Source organism: Phoxinus phoxinus (genome assembly GCF_949152265.1).
Source record: "Phoxinus phoxinus genome assembly, chromosome: 2".
NCBI lineage: Eukaryota > Metazoa > Chordata > Actinopteri > Cypriniformes > Leuciscidae > Phoxinus > Phoxinus phoxinus.
Window position 1 is genome coordinate 11,392,500 of NC_136877.1, and position 15,212 is coordinate 11,407,711.

At 38.5% G+C, this 15,212-nt stretch overlaps 1 protein-coding gene across 3 annotated transcripts in view; it reads left to right on the forward strand.

Annotated features, from left to right (window-relative positions):
- LOC307011911 (adhesion G protein-coupled receptor L3) overlaps positions 1-15,212 on the forward strand; it is a 305,103-nt gene that overhangs the window by 249,723 nt on the left and 40,168 nt on the right. For all 3 annotated transcript variants that reach the window (XM_079638009.1, XM_079638010.1, XM_079638008.1), the window contains 2 exons: positions 1,338-1,543; positions 4,846-5,022. In XM_079638009.1, coding sequence (XP_079494135.1) covers positions 1,338-1,543; positions 4,846-5,022 — 383 coding nt within the window. The remainder of the gene's footprint in view (positions 1-1,337; positions 1,544-4,845; positions 5,023-15,212) is intronic.

The window sequence follows — 15,212 nt, forward strand, 5'->3', positions numbered from 1 at the left end:
TAATATAGCCGAATGTAAAATAAAGCTGTTCTCATTTCCTATATATTTTTTGTCAGACAATATGAATAGCTATGATATAGGCCTAGTGAATGACTACATTTTTGTTATAGGCCTATGAGGAAAATTATCTGAATTGAGAGAGTTCGGGAACCGGATGAACTAAAGCTCTGTGATAGTATTAAGTAATATTAGTAGAGTATGAAGTAATAAGCACAAGAAAGAAATAAACTTAAAATGGTCAAACTAAATTATGGAGAAAGCAAAAAAGTCGGGGTCTGAAAAGTCGCTAAAAATAGCAACAAAGGCGCTAAGTTGGCAACACAGCGGCGGCTTCCCGCACATGCGCGATTCACCGCGGAGGGGTGAACATCTTCTGCTCTGACTGCAGCTGGGAGCGGCTGCTGCGCGAGGACTGGGCCGCCTGTGGGTCCCACCCACGTCCCAAAGCACTCGCAGGCGGCCCAGCACCCGCTGCTCGTTGAGAAGAGTATGAATGATATGTGCAATCACGTCAGAGAGTCTCCAAAAGTCACCAATAACACCAGAAAAAGTCGTTAAATTTGTCGCTAGTCGCTTTTTTGAAAATGTGTCGCTAGAGGGGTCTGAATACTTGCTAAATATAGCGACAAAGGCGCTAAGTTGGCAACACTGGAGCTGAGGCGATACTAAAATGTGACGTGAAACACGGCAGACTGCTGATTGGTCAGAGAGAATCGTCACTATTCACTGTCATCATTGCACGCGCCAGACGGAGTATCCTGAAGAACCCCGACATTTTTAAATAGTTTGGCCAGAGATTGCGTGATATACCCATTACTAATATTATGTAAAACAGCATACACTCGATTTCCTCCATTGTCCTGTGTGTGTGGGTAGCGGGTGTGTGTCGTGTCGCTATGACGACCAGGTACTATCTGCAATGGAAAACGGAGCGAAAAGCGAGCCGAGACGAGGCGAGTCGAGTCGAGTTGGTTGGTACTGGTAATGGAAAAGCGCCATTAGGTTCTCCCATCTAAAATGGGTTGGTCTGAAGTAGCTACATTACTCATAGGTGTGGTTTGGGCGTAACGTGAAATAAACCAATCAGAGCGTCATCTCACATTTCTTTTAAGAGCAGGTGCGCTTGTTCCATGCCGATGGAAAAACAGCACTCTTGCTTGTATGATATGTTATACATATTAAATTAAATATATATATACAGCTTATTTTGAGTAGCGAAATAATACTTCTGATTTCACCGAATCACTAAAATTGACTCATATGAACTTTGTCATAATAATAAATAAATTAGTTATAAAACTAACAGCTCTCTTTCTGTCTGTCTCTCTCTCTCTCAGGTGAGATCCGGATGGCGTTTGTCCTGTATAAGCATCTGGGTTCATACCTATCCACAGAAAACGCCAGCATGAAGTTCAGCAGCGAGACATTAAACACCAACTACTCTGTCATCGTCAACTCTCCCATTATAACAGCGGCCATCAACAAAGACAGTAACAAAGTTTACCTGTCCGACCCCGTCATATTCACAATCCGACATATTCAGGTACAAGGCTGTAAGACATGCGGTTTGTGCTGTGTTCACTGTGAGATTTGTTGTCAGAATAGAAACATCCAGAGTGCTGGACTGTGCGTGCGTGTGTGTGTGTGTGTGTGTGTGTGTGTGTGTGTGTGTGTGTGTGTGTGTGTGTGTGTGTGTGTGTGTGTGTGTGTGTGTGTGTGTGTGTGTGTGTGTGTGTGTGTGTGTGTGTGTGTGATTGGTTGGGTAACTCAGATGAAGAGGTGATGAATAAATGGTCTCTTTAACAGCGGGTCCCTCAGTCACACCACCAGCATTCATGCCTGAATTATTTTTCATCCAACCACTTTATTGAAACGTACCCAAAAAATTACACACACACACACACACACACACACACAGATACTCTGCCTCCAGCTGTGATTAAACAGGTTGAGAGACCAGGGAACTTGGTTTCCTGTTTGTGTGTGTGGGAGGACGTTCACGGGAGAGCGATATCCACAGAATCAAAACGTCTGGATCTCTGCATGTCCCAACGGCCTGTATCTCTGTTTGTTATGGATTTTGGCATATTTGATCATGCTTTCAGCCACCTTTAAGAGCGATTCACTCTGTGCTCCTTTTAACACATTTTATAAAGTTTAAATCCATTGCACAGATTTTTCCACAAAATGCTGAAATTTAAATTTACATTATATGGAATTTAGCTGAACTTTAGAGGGCTTTTTGATCGTTGTTCATCAGCCTTTACCAACTTGTGGAATAAAGGTGAATTGTACTTATTCAATCATCAGATTAACTTATTGTTGTGCAGAAAAACATATATACTTACATTGTTACGTTATTGTTATTTTTGCTTGTTATATTGTTTATAATGAACTCATTGAGGAATACTAAGAAGGTTGATGTCTAACTTAAAAAAAAAAAAGAATGAGGGGGAGGGTAGTGAATGATGTCCCGGGTCACTAACGACCTGAGCTATGAGTTTAAGGCTTAGGGGATTAGTTCACTTTCAAAAAAAAATTTCTGATAATTTACTCACCCGATATCATCCAAAATATCCATGTCTTTAAATAAAAATAAATTAAGGTTTTTGAGGAAAACATTCCAGGCTTTTTCTACACAGAATGGACTTCAATGGCAACCATCTATCCCAATGTTCAAAAGAAGGTTCAAATGTCCGTCTCAATGCAGCTTCAAAGTCTCTAAACTATCCCAGTCGAGAAATAAGGGTCTTATCTAGCGAAACGATCGGCCATTTTCGATTTTTTTTTAAAAATGTCTATACCTTTTAACCACAATTGTTCGTCTTGTGCTGGTCTGCGATGTGCCACGTATTACGTAATCACGTTGGAAAGGTCACGTTCACGTCATCTATCTAAGTTATTTGTCTCCGTTGTACTCCGGTTAAAAAAAGTAGGGAAAAACTCCTTGTCATTTTCTCCTCCAACTTCAAAATTGTTCGACACCTTTGTTTTAATTATATATTATTATTTTTTTTGTGACCTTTCCAACGTGATTACGTAATACGTGGGGCGTCGCTGACCAGCACAAGATGAACAATTGTGGTTAAAAAGTATATAAATAAAATTTTTATAAAATGGCCGACCGTTTCGCTTGATAAGACCGATCGTTTCTCAACTGGGATAGTTTAGAGACTTTGAAGCTGCATTTAGACGGACATTTGAACCTTCTTTTGAACATTGGGATAGATGGTTGCCATTGAAGTCCATTCTGTGTAGAAAAATCCTGAAATGTTTTCCTCAAAAACCAAAAATTATTTTCGACTGAAGAAAGACATGGATATCTTGGATGACATCGGGGTGAGTAAATTATTAGCAAAACATTTTTTGAAAGTGAACTAATCCTTTAAGTGTGTTAAGAAACAGTCATGAAAGTGTATTCTCTTCAAGTACACTTAAGCATCCTTTAATCTCATGAATATGATATTATCTGCAAGTGCAATCTTTATTTTTTTTAAACATACATGTACGATTTGAATAACACTACAAGTGCACATTCAGTACAATTAAGCACACATTGATTCATGGTATTCCAAAAGAAAGATAACATCAACAATCGTCACTATACTCTTTTCAAAATATAATGACTTGCCCCACCTCTAAAACAAATGACCAAACCCTTGATGACAGAACTAATGTTAATTAACCATTAGTTCTCTACACAATCCACTGCAAACTCACATCAGTCGGCCTGGTGTGTGTGTGTGTGTGAATGGCTTTGTGATATTAAAGTCTTCCTTCCACTGAGCGCCTGATGGCCCACATCTAGATTAGTATAATTTCAGCGTGGGTGAAGATCAGCGAGCTCATATCCTCAATGAAGAAACATCCATTTTACCCAGAGCCTCTGGTCTGAAGGATGTCTGGAACTGGCTTCAAAAAAGCAAATGAAGTGTTTGAACGTATCTGACCAGACTGAGATATGAGGATGTTTTCTCTCATGGGTTTACCGTGTGTGATGATAAACATATGAGATAAGTTTGGTCATTTCCAGTGTGAACAGGGTCCAAATTCAAATCATGCACCAAATGCAACTAGAAACTGCAAATAAATAACATGCTACCTGGTAATTTTTTCATGAATTGCATAAAACTCAATAATCATTTAACATGTGCTAATTGAGCAGATCAAATTAAAGACTTTAAACCTCTGCCGGATGTCCTCAAACTTATCTCAGTGTAAAATTATAATTTGTATGTTTTGCAATTAGAAAATGTACGCAGTCAGATTGAATGCATTATAATTGATTCAACAGAAGGTTGAATTTGTTTGATAAAAATACAGTAAAACTGTAAATACAGTATATACTGTATATATAGCTGAATTTTCAGCATCATTATTTTCAGTCTTCAGTGTCCCATGATCTTTCAGAAATCATTAATATCAATGTTGAAAACAGTTGTGCTGCTTCATATTTTTGTGGCAACCTTGATACTTTTTTTCAGGATTCTTTGAGGAATAGAAAGTTAATATTTTATTTGAAATATAAATATTTTGTAACATTATAAATGCCTTTTCTGATGTTTTTGGTCAATTTTATGCATCCTTGCATTAATTTCTGTAAAAAAAAAAACGAACTTTTTAAAAAGAACTTTTGGATGACAGTGTAGGATGTGTGTGTTTATGCGGTTAATCCAATTTCATCATCGTCCATCCTGCAGTTTCATGATCAGTAAAGCCGTAGTTCTGGTGGTGAAATTCTTTGTTGCAAAAAAAAGTTCATTTTGGCCCCTGAGTGTAACTCTTGTTTTTGCCAATGTTGTGTGCTCTGCTCTCTAATGCCGTTTTCTGTTCTTCCTCCTTCAGCAGTCCGAGGAGAATTTCAACCCCAACTGTTCATTCTGGAGCTACTCAAAGCGCAGTATGATGGGCTTCTGGTCCACGCAGGACTGCCGGCTGCTGGGAACCAACCGAACACACACCACCTGCTCCTGCACACACCTGACCAACTTTGCTGTGCTCATGGCTCATGTGGACGTGAAGGTAGTGGCACTTTAAGCACATCTGTCTGATATATAAACATCAGACTTGTTCTAAGCTAAGACGTTTACAGCGACAATATATCTGTCCACACATGATAACACATGTAGCACAGTCCATCAGATTGTTTTCAAAGCAACAATTTACACATTGCAACATTGAGGTTTTACAAATGAATAACACTATAACGAACAACCCCCAAAATATGTAAATATATATGGTTCAAGTGTTTTTTCTTGCCATTTTCGCGTGGAGGAAGCCAGCAATCCAGTCTAACTGCACCCACACACCGGACGCGAATAGCGCGTCAGGCGCGAGTGATTTCAATGTTAAGTCAATGCAAAGACGCGTTACACGCGTTTTACGCGCGTAACGCGTCTTTGCATTGACTTAACATTGAAATGACTCGCTCCTGACGCGCTATTCGCGTCCGGTGTGAACGCACCATAAGAAACTGTAAATGATATGATCTAATTCATCCTGAGATGTTTTTAGAGGTGCTGAGTGGATTTTGCTCTGAAGAAATCAGAATAAAGATGTGAAGTGTGTTTGTTTGAAGCAGTGTTGCAGCACAGATTATCAGGATGTGTTTCCCATACAACAACATAACTCGCTGCTTAACTACCATACAAGAAATCAACTAGCCACTCACGACTGTTTCCTGAAACCTTATTGTTGTAAATTTGTAGTTCAATCACGTTGGTTAATTATGTCACACAGGTGGTGGAGTAATAACTTCTTTTAATGAATCCATTTGAGATCAAATTAAAACTAGATTTTTGCCATAAATTAAGGACATGGCATCTGACATTATGTCCAGATTCAATCATAGGCTCATAGTACACACATGTGAACATGTGCTTTAAAGGAACACTCCGACCTTTTGGGACTTTATCCTATTCAACTTATCCCCCAGAGTTAGATAAATCCATACATACCTTTTGCATCTCCGTGTGTGCTATGAGTGTTTGACGCACCCACCGCTAGCCTAGCTTAGCACAAAGACTGGATGTAAATGGTTGCAGCTAGCATACTAATCCAAATAAGTGACAAAATAACGCAAACATTTTCCTATTTACATGTTGTGATTTGTATAGTCACAGAGTGTACAAAAAACTAAGTCAAATGAGACACAGACATATTTTAACCGTCTAAATACTGGGAACTATATTCTCTGAAGGCGAAACACTGCTACTTGGGCGAAGTGATAACCGCAGCATCTGAGACGCGCCGTGGTGAGGAGCAGAGAGTTCGTTCAGAGTGCGTCTCAGGTGCGCTGCGGTTATCACTCCACCCTATATTCAGGGAATATAGTTCCCAGTATTTATACGGTTAAAATATGTCTGTGTTTCATGTGACTTTGTTTTTTGCACACTCTGTGACTATATAAATCACAACATGTAAATAGGAAAATGTTTACGTTATTTTGTCACTTATTTGGATTAGTATGCTAGCTGCAACCATTTACATCCAGTCTTTGTGCTAAGCTAGGCGAGCGGTGGGTGCGTCAAACAGACTTATAGCACGCACGGAGATGAAAAAGGTATGTATGGACTTATCTAACTCTGGGGGATACGTTGAATAGGCTAAAGTCCCAAAAAGTCGGAGTGTTCCTTTAAATCTCTTGACAAACTAAAAGACGTAAACAACATTTGTATGTATTCTAATATCCACACGTAAAATAAGCCCACACGTCATGCAAACAAGAAACTATGCTTGTAACCACAGGTCGAGAGCTGTCGTTCCAACCACACAACTTTGCGATGCTGTTTGCGAATGTTCGTTGGAACTATGGTTTCGGGAAACACGACTCGTTGAACTGTTGATAACGTCAGAACTTGTGACCATAGTTGGCTAACGATTTTTGGGGGAAACGCACCTCAGAGCGCAATTTGTTTGTAAAACCATTTTCAATGCAACAATTTGCACATTGCAAATATTATTCACTTATGAACAATTCAACAATTATGAATAACAGTATTACGAACACCCCCCACATAAAGAAGACACTCAGCAGATTATTAGAGAAGCGAAAGTGTAAAAAAGTTATAGAAGTTTAAGTTCATTCTGTAAAGCAAATGTACTAAACATTTTCTATTTTATACAAAATGTATTTTTGCGTTCAAAATTTTAAGTTGATGAAACAAAAATTGAGCTCTATAAAAGGTTTTGAAATACCGTTTACATGGTAAGGCAATGTCCAATTTCAAAACGTTTTTCACAGGATAAGTGTTAAAGCTTTTGAATGATACCTAATTTATGATGATTGCTAAAATATGTGATGGGGGCGGGGGGGAAAGGGAAATAATAGTAATTTCCGTGTAGTGGAAACAGTGATCCTCTCCAAGAAAAAGAAAACTGTATGATCTAAGGCTATTTTTAGACTGCAGGCAAATCAGATCGATCAAAATGATCTTTTCAGGCAGACAATCTGCACTATGCAAGTGATCAAATAAGATGTGTGTGTCAGACATACCCTACATATCTGCATGGGTTGTTTTGGTAATGACTTACCCAAGTATGTGATGAGGCTTTCAAAATAGATGCAGGAAAAATGGAGTTGCATCATCTCACTCTCCAAATAAGTGGAAGCTCCTCAGAGCTTCTCCATCGCACAAGTAAAAAACTCAGCAACGGAGGAGACTGGTAAATGTACTGTATGAATACTTCATGCATTTCCGTTACCTATTTGGACGTTGTCGCTGTGTCGCCTTAAAAGTGATGCAAAAGACAATTTGAAATCCCACTTGAACAGCCAGAGCGTTCAGACTGAGATGCATCTGGAGACCAGACTTCTTGCTTTCCAGACTTCCAAAAACCCATCTGGATAAAATCTGAATATGCAAAAAGTCTTGATTTTTGCTGGCAGTCTGAAGGCATTCAACTTCCCGGGATGTTTAGAGGTGCTGAATGGATTTTGCTATGAAAACTCAGAAGAAAGACGTGAGGTGTGTTTGTTTGAAGCTGGCGGATGTGGAGCAGATCTCTGTGGAGACTGTTTATTGTTTGTTGATGACTTCAGGCTGTGAGGTGCATTGTGGGAGATCAGCGGGTGGGCGGTCTTTATCTCTCCATATGATCCATGATCAACGACGATTCCCAGCTGAGCGACTCAATACACGCTGAACAAATACACACATACACTTGTGTTTTTTTGGGAATGCATTGTTATTGTTGCTTTTTGTTCATTTTGAGCATGTTTTAAAAGGCCAACATGATAAGTCTGACATACAGCTTGACGCATTCTGAGTTTTCGTAACTTGCGGCCATGCATTATTTTCGAAATTATTACATATTAGTACCATTTGACTGTTTTCATTTTGTTGTTTCTCCATTGAAGTCTGTTGTTCTCTGTGTTGTCGAGAACACAATTTGGCGGCAGGGTTTTTTCCTCCGTCTGCCAGGCATGGGGTCGCATGGGACGGAGCCTCAGCCAGATGCATTTAGTCTAAAAGCTTCATTTACATTTTCCATTCAGAGCCGAAGTTCGGCTTTACCTGGAGTGAAACCGAAAAGCAAGAAAAAAGCGAGAAGAACAATTGAGAAAAAAAGAGTGAAAATGAGGGAAAAAAAGACATTGTGACAGATGAAACAATGGACTCGCTCAGTGGCCCTGTGGCGCACCGTCGTCAGCCACGACTCTCTCTCTCGAGTATATCGCTGACAGACGTTTTGATTAGCATGTGAGAAGGGAAAACTGCAGGCCTACTTCAGGTCCTGCTGTTTAGAATAAAGTCTACCGATTCATTTACATTGTGTGAGTCACGTCAGGAAGTGGCCGTCAATGAATGGTGCAATTCGAGAGACACCCAATTAGGGCAGTGACACACCCACAGCAGAAATGGACACACCCCCTCCTGGATTAAACACACCCACACTTGTGCATGAGCAGTCATATTGGACATGATAAATAAAACTATTAGGTGTGTTCAACTTCATGCAGGGCTGTGCAGACCGAAATTTTGTCCAACGTGAGACAACGCCGACGACACGTCACTGTGAGGTATGGACGTATCAAAGTACAGCGAGAGTGATTCGAGAGTATACTGACTGACCGGCGCACGGGTTGTTCTGCGATTGGCCGGATTCAATAATGACAACGATGACGTTTCTGTCAGGACCACTATCGTCAAATATGATTGACAATTAGCATACAGTTTGGATTGATGGTATGGTTCCGTTCTGGGCGAGAACTCCCTGCGCATCCATGCAGCCTAGCATGGATAAGCGCAGGGAGAGCAGCAATAACCCCCCTTGGGGAAAAACCGAACCGAACCAACATGAAAGTATGCAAATATATTTAATTCAAGATTTTAAAGTACAACATAATTCGAGAATTTATTCTGATTCAAGGGGAATCATTATGCCAAATCCTGACTGGCGAGAGGAGGAGCTTGGGATGGAGAAGGGTAATTTGCTCCTGAGAAACGCAATAACTGCTGATAATACTGCAGGAGCTTATGTATACAGTGATAGGCATTGTATTCCTATAGGTAGATGTGGATCAGCTGAGAGTCAGCTGATGCGAGCTTGATTAACGTGACCTGCCAGAACTGATGCTACGCTTGATGTGTTTCGTGTTGATTCTAAAATCTTCAGTTACCTAATGCTCACAAATCCGTGTATTTATAACAGTAAAAGCTCTTTTCATGTAACCATAATATTATATTGTGTCAATTTAATCAAAATAAAACCCACTTTATTTGGTATTTAAATAGTATAGGCTTCTATTAAACTTTATTCTTGTACGGATGGCACTGTATTAAGCAGTACATGAAAACTGTTTGTGTTGCTTCATGAAAACGGCTGAAACATCTGCGTATTTAACAAATATAATGTGTATATATTATAACAACTGCATCTGTAAAAAAAGTACGCAAACACTGCGAGCGTCACTACGGGAAGCAGAAAGTGTCCGTTTTCAATTCCGCCCCAGACTGCAAGCGGCAACTCTCGACGATTGGTCTGTGCAGCGCCACATGAAGTTGAGCACACATAATAATATATTTTTTGACCATGGACCAATAGAGATGAAATAAAATAAGAATGTTAAATGAAAAAATTTAAACATTAATAAAGTAAAGTCTTGAACACACCCATATTTTGCTTAGCCACACCCATTGTACATATTTGGTTTGTGGGCGTGTCTTCTTTTAGTTCAGAGCTTGTTCTGTAGTGGATAGATTTATAGATTTACCGGTATTTATAAATACATAATTATCTAGGTTAAATAACCCTCCAGTGCTTTTGTATTGACATATAAAAATGTTGTCACACTGCCTGAATTGTCAGGAAAAACAAATACAAATTAAAAATGTTGCCTCAGCAACTAACTGAAATTAATTTAAGTTGAAGTACTAAAATTACTAAAGCTAAAATGAAAATAAACTAAGTAGAAATAATAATTGTGTTTTACTTTTTGTCTCACCGCCTGAACTGCCAAACGGCATTGCACAAGACTGTTGTCCAGATCAAGCACCAAAATAAAAAAAAGACTATATTGTACAGCATAACTTTTAAGCCACAGCAGGCGTAGACACACTCACAAAATCATATTCAGTATAACCTTATAAATGGGTTTCATTCAGTCCTGCATTTATCCATCTGTCAGATTGTTGGTGAACGAGAGAGAGATTTTGTGTGTAAATCCTCACAGGTGAGTGTTTTGTTGTTGCCATGGCTACAGCAGTGGCAGTGATAGCGAGAGGTGTAGTAATGGACACATTGAGCCCACTGGAGTGGCCTAGTGATGCTGAGTCTGGGGACAATGTCAGGCAATTGTCATCCAACCTTCAATCTTAAAGGAGGGCCGCTGGTCGTCATGGATATATCATGCTCTCATCGCAGAGGTGTGTGTGGAATATGACAGAATTATGACTCATAAGATTGAGAAAACGAGAACTGTTTGAATTCTGACACTGACTGCTGCATAGCTGAAATGCGTGCTTGAATTTGTTCTTAATGAGGCTTTGCACAGATGTGTGCTCGTGTTTACTGTTCTGAAGGCCTTTTATGAAAGACCGCGTGTCACTGATGCATTCAACTCATTCATTCTGCTCCGATTCGAAAGGAAAAGTTTCATTCCTCCAGATGTACAGCTGTCGACAGATGAAATTCTTCCTTTTTTTTACATGACTATAGCTCCAGAGTTTCTGAAGTATGGGGGCAGTAAAGATGTTCATGGTTTTGAAAGAAGTCTCTTATGTTCACCAAAAGCATTATTTATTTGATCAAAAGTACAGTAAAATCCCTAATATTGGGAAGTATGATTGCATTCTATAATAACAGTTTTTTATTTGAATATATTGTAAAATGTCATTTATTCCCGTGATGCATAGCTGAATTTTCAGCATTATTACTCCAGTTTTCAGGGTCACGTGATCCTTCAGAACTCATTCTAATACGCTGATTTACTGCTCAAGAAACATTTGGGTTGTGCCGCTTCATATTGGCGTGTAAACCATGGTACTTTTTTTCAGGATTCTTTGATAAATAGATAGTTAAAAAGATCAGCATTTTATATAATTTTATTTATTTGACACTTTGGATCAATTTAATGCATACTTGCTGAATAAATACATTCATTTATTTAAAAAAAATGTTTTTTACTGGCACCAAACTAGTGTATTTTAATGTTTGTGCAATTTGAACACTGGCTAAAACATTATATTGAGTCAATTTGTTAATATTAGTTGTAGTATTAGTAATCCTTACACTACATGACGCCGGTCATGTGATCTCAACATGGACGACTTTCTTCATGTACAATAAAATGCGGTAAGACTATTTTACAGTGTCCTTGTTTCACGTTACAAATAGTTACTATAGCAATAACTATAAATATGCCTAATTACATGGAACTAACCCTAAAAAAACCTAATCCTAACCCTATAGAAAGTATATGTTGTTAATTTATATTTCTCAGTACTTAAATGTATAATTACACTGTACCTAATATGTTTTTGTAGATGACTGAAGTTATCTAATTTGAATTAAATTTATATAAGTGTTTTATTAATATTTTATTATTATTTCTCTGTGTATTTTTTTAAATTGGCAAATGAGTACACCATCGGAACATGTTTAAACTGTTTTAAATGTCAATAGATGGGAACATGTGATTGTGTGATAGAACCAGTGAATTGCTGGTGGTTGTTGATAATGTTTTAACTGGTTAATTGATTCACCGATTTGTGGAAACTTCTCAGCACTAGACATAACAGCTCTGCTGTTGAACTGGTGTGTTTTCTGAGCGACGTGAACTGATAATGAGGGGATGAAGAATCCAGACGGGATATAAATCTACCAGATCTTGAATCTGGAGGTACACACACATACACACACTCCATTTTGTACTGGTGTGTTTGATGGAGACCAGAGCGCAATTAATCACATACCTGCTCCATCACCGTGTGTGTGTGTGTGTGTGTGTGTGTGTGTGTGTGTGTGTGTGTGTGTGTGTGTGTGTGTGTGTGTGTGTGTGTGTGTGTGTGTGTGTGTGTGTGTGTGTGTGTGTGTGTGTGTGTGTTATGATTGTTCATCTTGTGCTAGAGCTGGGTGATATATCTGTTATTATTTTGTTGACAATATACACTTAATCAATATTGTGATGAATAATGTGCTTTTTAATTGCTTTTAAGCTTGGTGAAGATCACAACAGTATAACTCTTCTTGCTCCTTCTTTTATTATCATGTCTGATGACTGAAACGGCAGAAATGATGTTGTCGGTCACAAGTCAGTTTAATTCAAACTGCCCATTTATTTGAATCAATTCAAAACTCTGATCAGAATCATCTCTCCGAAATGTTCATGGAAGTCTCCACGTGGCATTTTCTGATATATAAATGGTTTAAGTAAAAATGTGATTACTTCTAAATATAGTGTTAAAGTTGTGCATATTGTGATTCAGTGTACTTGACTGGTTGCTTAAAAAAACACAAAAAAAAAACACTACCAACAACATTAAGGCATTTCAGAGCAGAAACTATTTGACATTTAGATGTATATAAAACATGTTTGTAAGGTTTAGGCTTGGCCTCAAACAAAAAATGCTAAATAAGTAGGAAAAATAAACTTAATATAAAATAATCTGCAGCAGTATTACTTTAGTATGATTTGTATACTTTTATATTATTTATTAATATTTTGAATTAGGTTTAATTTGAATACTTTCATTTTAATTTTAGTTAAAGTTTTTTGAGTCTTTAAGCCATTTCAGGGCAAAAACATAGAAATTGAGATTTATAAAAAATTCTGTTTTGGCTTAACCCAAACAGAAAAAAATGGCTACAATAGTGAGAAAAAAATATCTTAATATAAAATACTTTCTGCAGCAGTGTTATTTTAGTATTATTTATATACGGTTTTTGTACCTCAAAAAATAGCGAACTACATTTGTCTTCCTCAATTTTACATTTTCATTATATATCATGAGGTCCTCTCTACATGTGCACATGTGTGTGTGAGTGTGTGTATGTGTGTGTTTATAGACCCATAGATTTACTTTAGCTCAGCGTTGACTCTATAAAGTCTATGGCCTCACTGTGGATTCTGCTGAGCAGGCTTGAGCTGTTGATTTACTTACAGCACTGACGCACACACACACAGACACACACACACACACACACACACACACAGAGACACACACACACTGTGTGTTGAATGTAGAGGAGATATAGCGCTCAAGGGTGAGTGGGCCTCAGGAAGAGTGATGTGTTATGTGCTCAACAGCCCTCTGGGGCACACACACACACACACACACACACACACACACACACACACACACACACACACACACACACACACACTGGCACATATAAGCTGTGTACTGTTACCTATGCAGTGCTCATAAATATTCATGTGCTGTATTCTTCAGAAGTGCTGACATCCGGTCTTCCAGACTCAAAGTCTTCTGGGATGCGTCCCATATCAGCTGTGCTCTTTTCCCCTGGCTGTGCGGCCTCCGTAGGGACCCTACAGAGGGAGTACAGTGGGGAATCAATGACGGGCGTCTGCAGGTTCTGAGAGCTTTAACTGCGGCACACTAATAAATCAAACTTACTGTCACATACGGTTACTGCCTTAAAGAACAACAGATAAAGATACACAATAGATGCGGTTTGTGCAGGGTTATTAACAGTGTTAGAAACTTTGCAACTGTGTGAAGATACTTGTGTTTTTTGTTGCTGCTGTTGTTGTTGTTTGTTTTTAAAGGTAATGTAGTTAGTTATTAAGATATTAACAAAAAGTAGCTAATTACATTTGTCTGTTGGAAAAGGTTCACGGTCAGTGTAATGAGCTAGATAGCACTTTCTATTTTATGTATGTAGGATGGATGAATAGATGGATGAATAGATGGGTTCCTAGAACATAAATACATTCATTCATTCACTTTGGCATATTAGATGGTAACGTTTATGTCATCTACTGATTAAGAAATCATGCAAAAACTTTCTTATATATTTGTAAATGCTTCGCTGGTAATCATGACTCTCTTTAGATGCATGGGGGTACAGGGAAAGCTTTTTGAAACTCTTACATCTTTCATCATCTTTGCCTCAGTAAAAAGTTCCTATAGATGTTGGTACACTTTTGATACATGACACTGCTCATGTGTGACACATCAACAATACTGACAATAAGGACAGCAAACATGAGGTGAACAGTAGCGGCTCCTGACCGTAAATTTAGTTATGGCAGATTCTGGGTCTTAGTGCCAGTTTATGATCAACTTCTTGTAAGCTTTATAGTGTAATCGCTTAACACATGCAGAACACTTTTGGCAGAGGTCTAGTGTCCTTGCGTTATTCAGCCGAGGGTGGCGTCCTAATGTTGATTGGCTGGCTTTAAATACACACGACATGCATAGAACGCTGCCTTAAAATTGCCTTAATGTAGTATGTATTGCCTCCGAAGGTTGTTCAAATATAAGTTGTGGAGGAATTCCAGAGAGGAAAAGAAAGTCGTGTCTATTCTCAAACATGAAACATCATTAACACGTTTAAACTAAAGGATTTATACTTTCATTATTTATGATACTCTGCTCCTCATAGTAAGAACAGACATGCCAACTAGTTACTGACGTGATGCAGACTAATATACACACAGCTGAAGCAGATTGATATTGTCTTGGTCTGGATCAAAGCTTACATAAGGAAACATGAAAATAAGCAGGGGAGTCTGAAATCTGCCC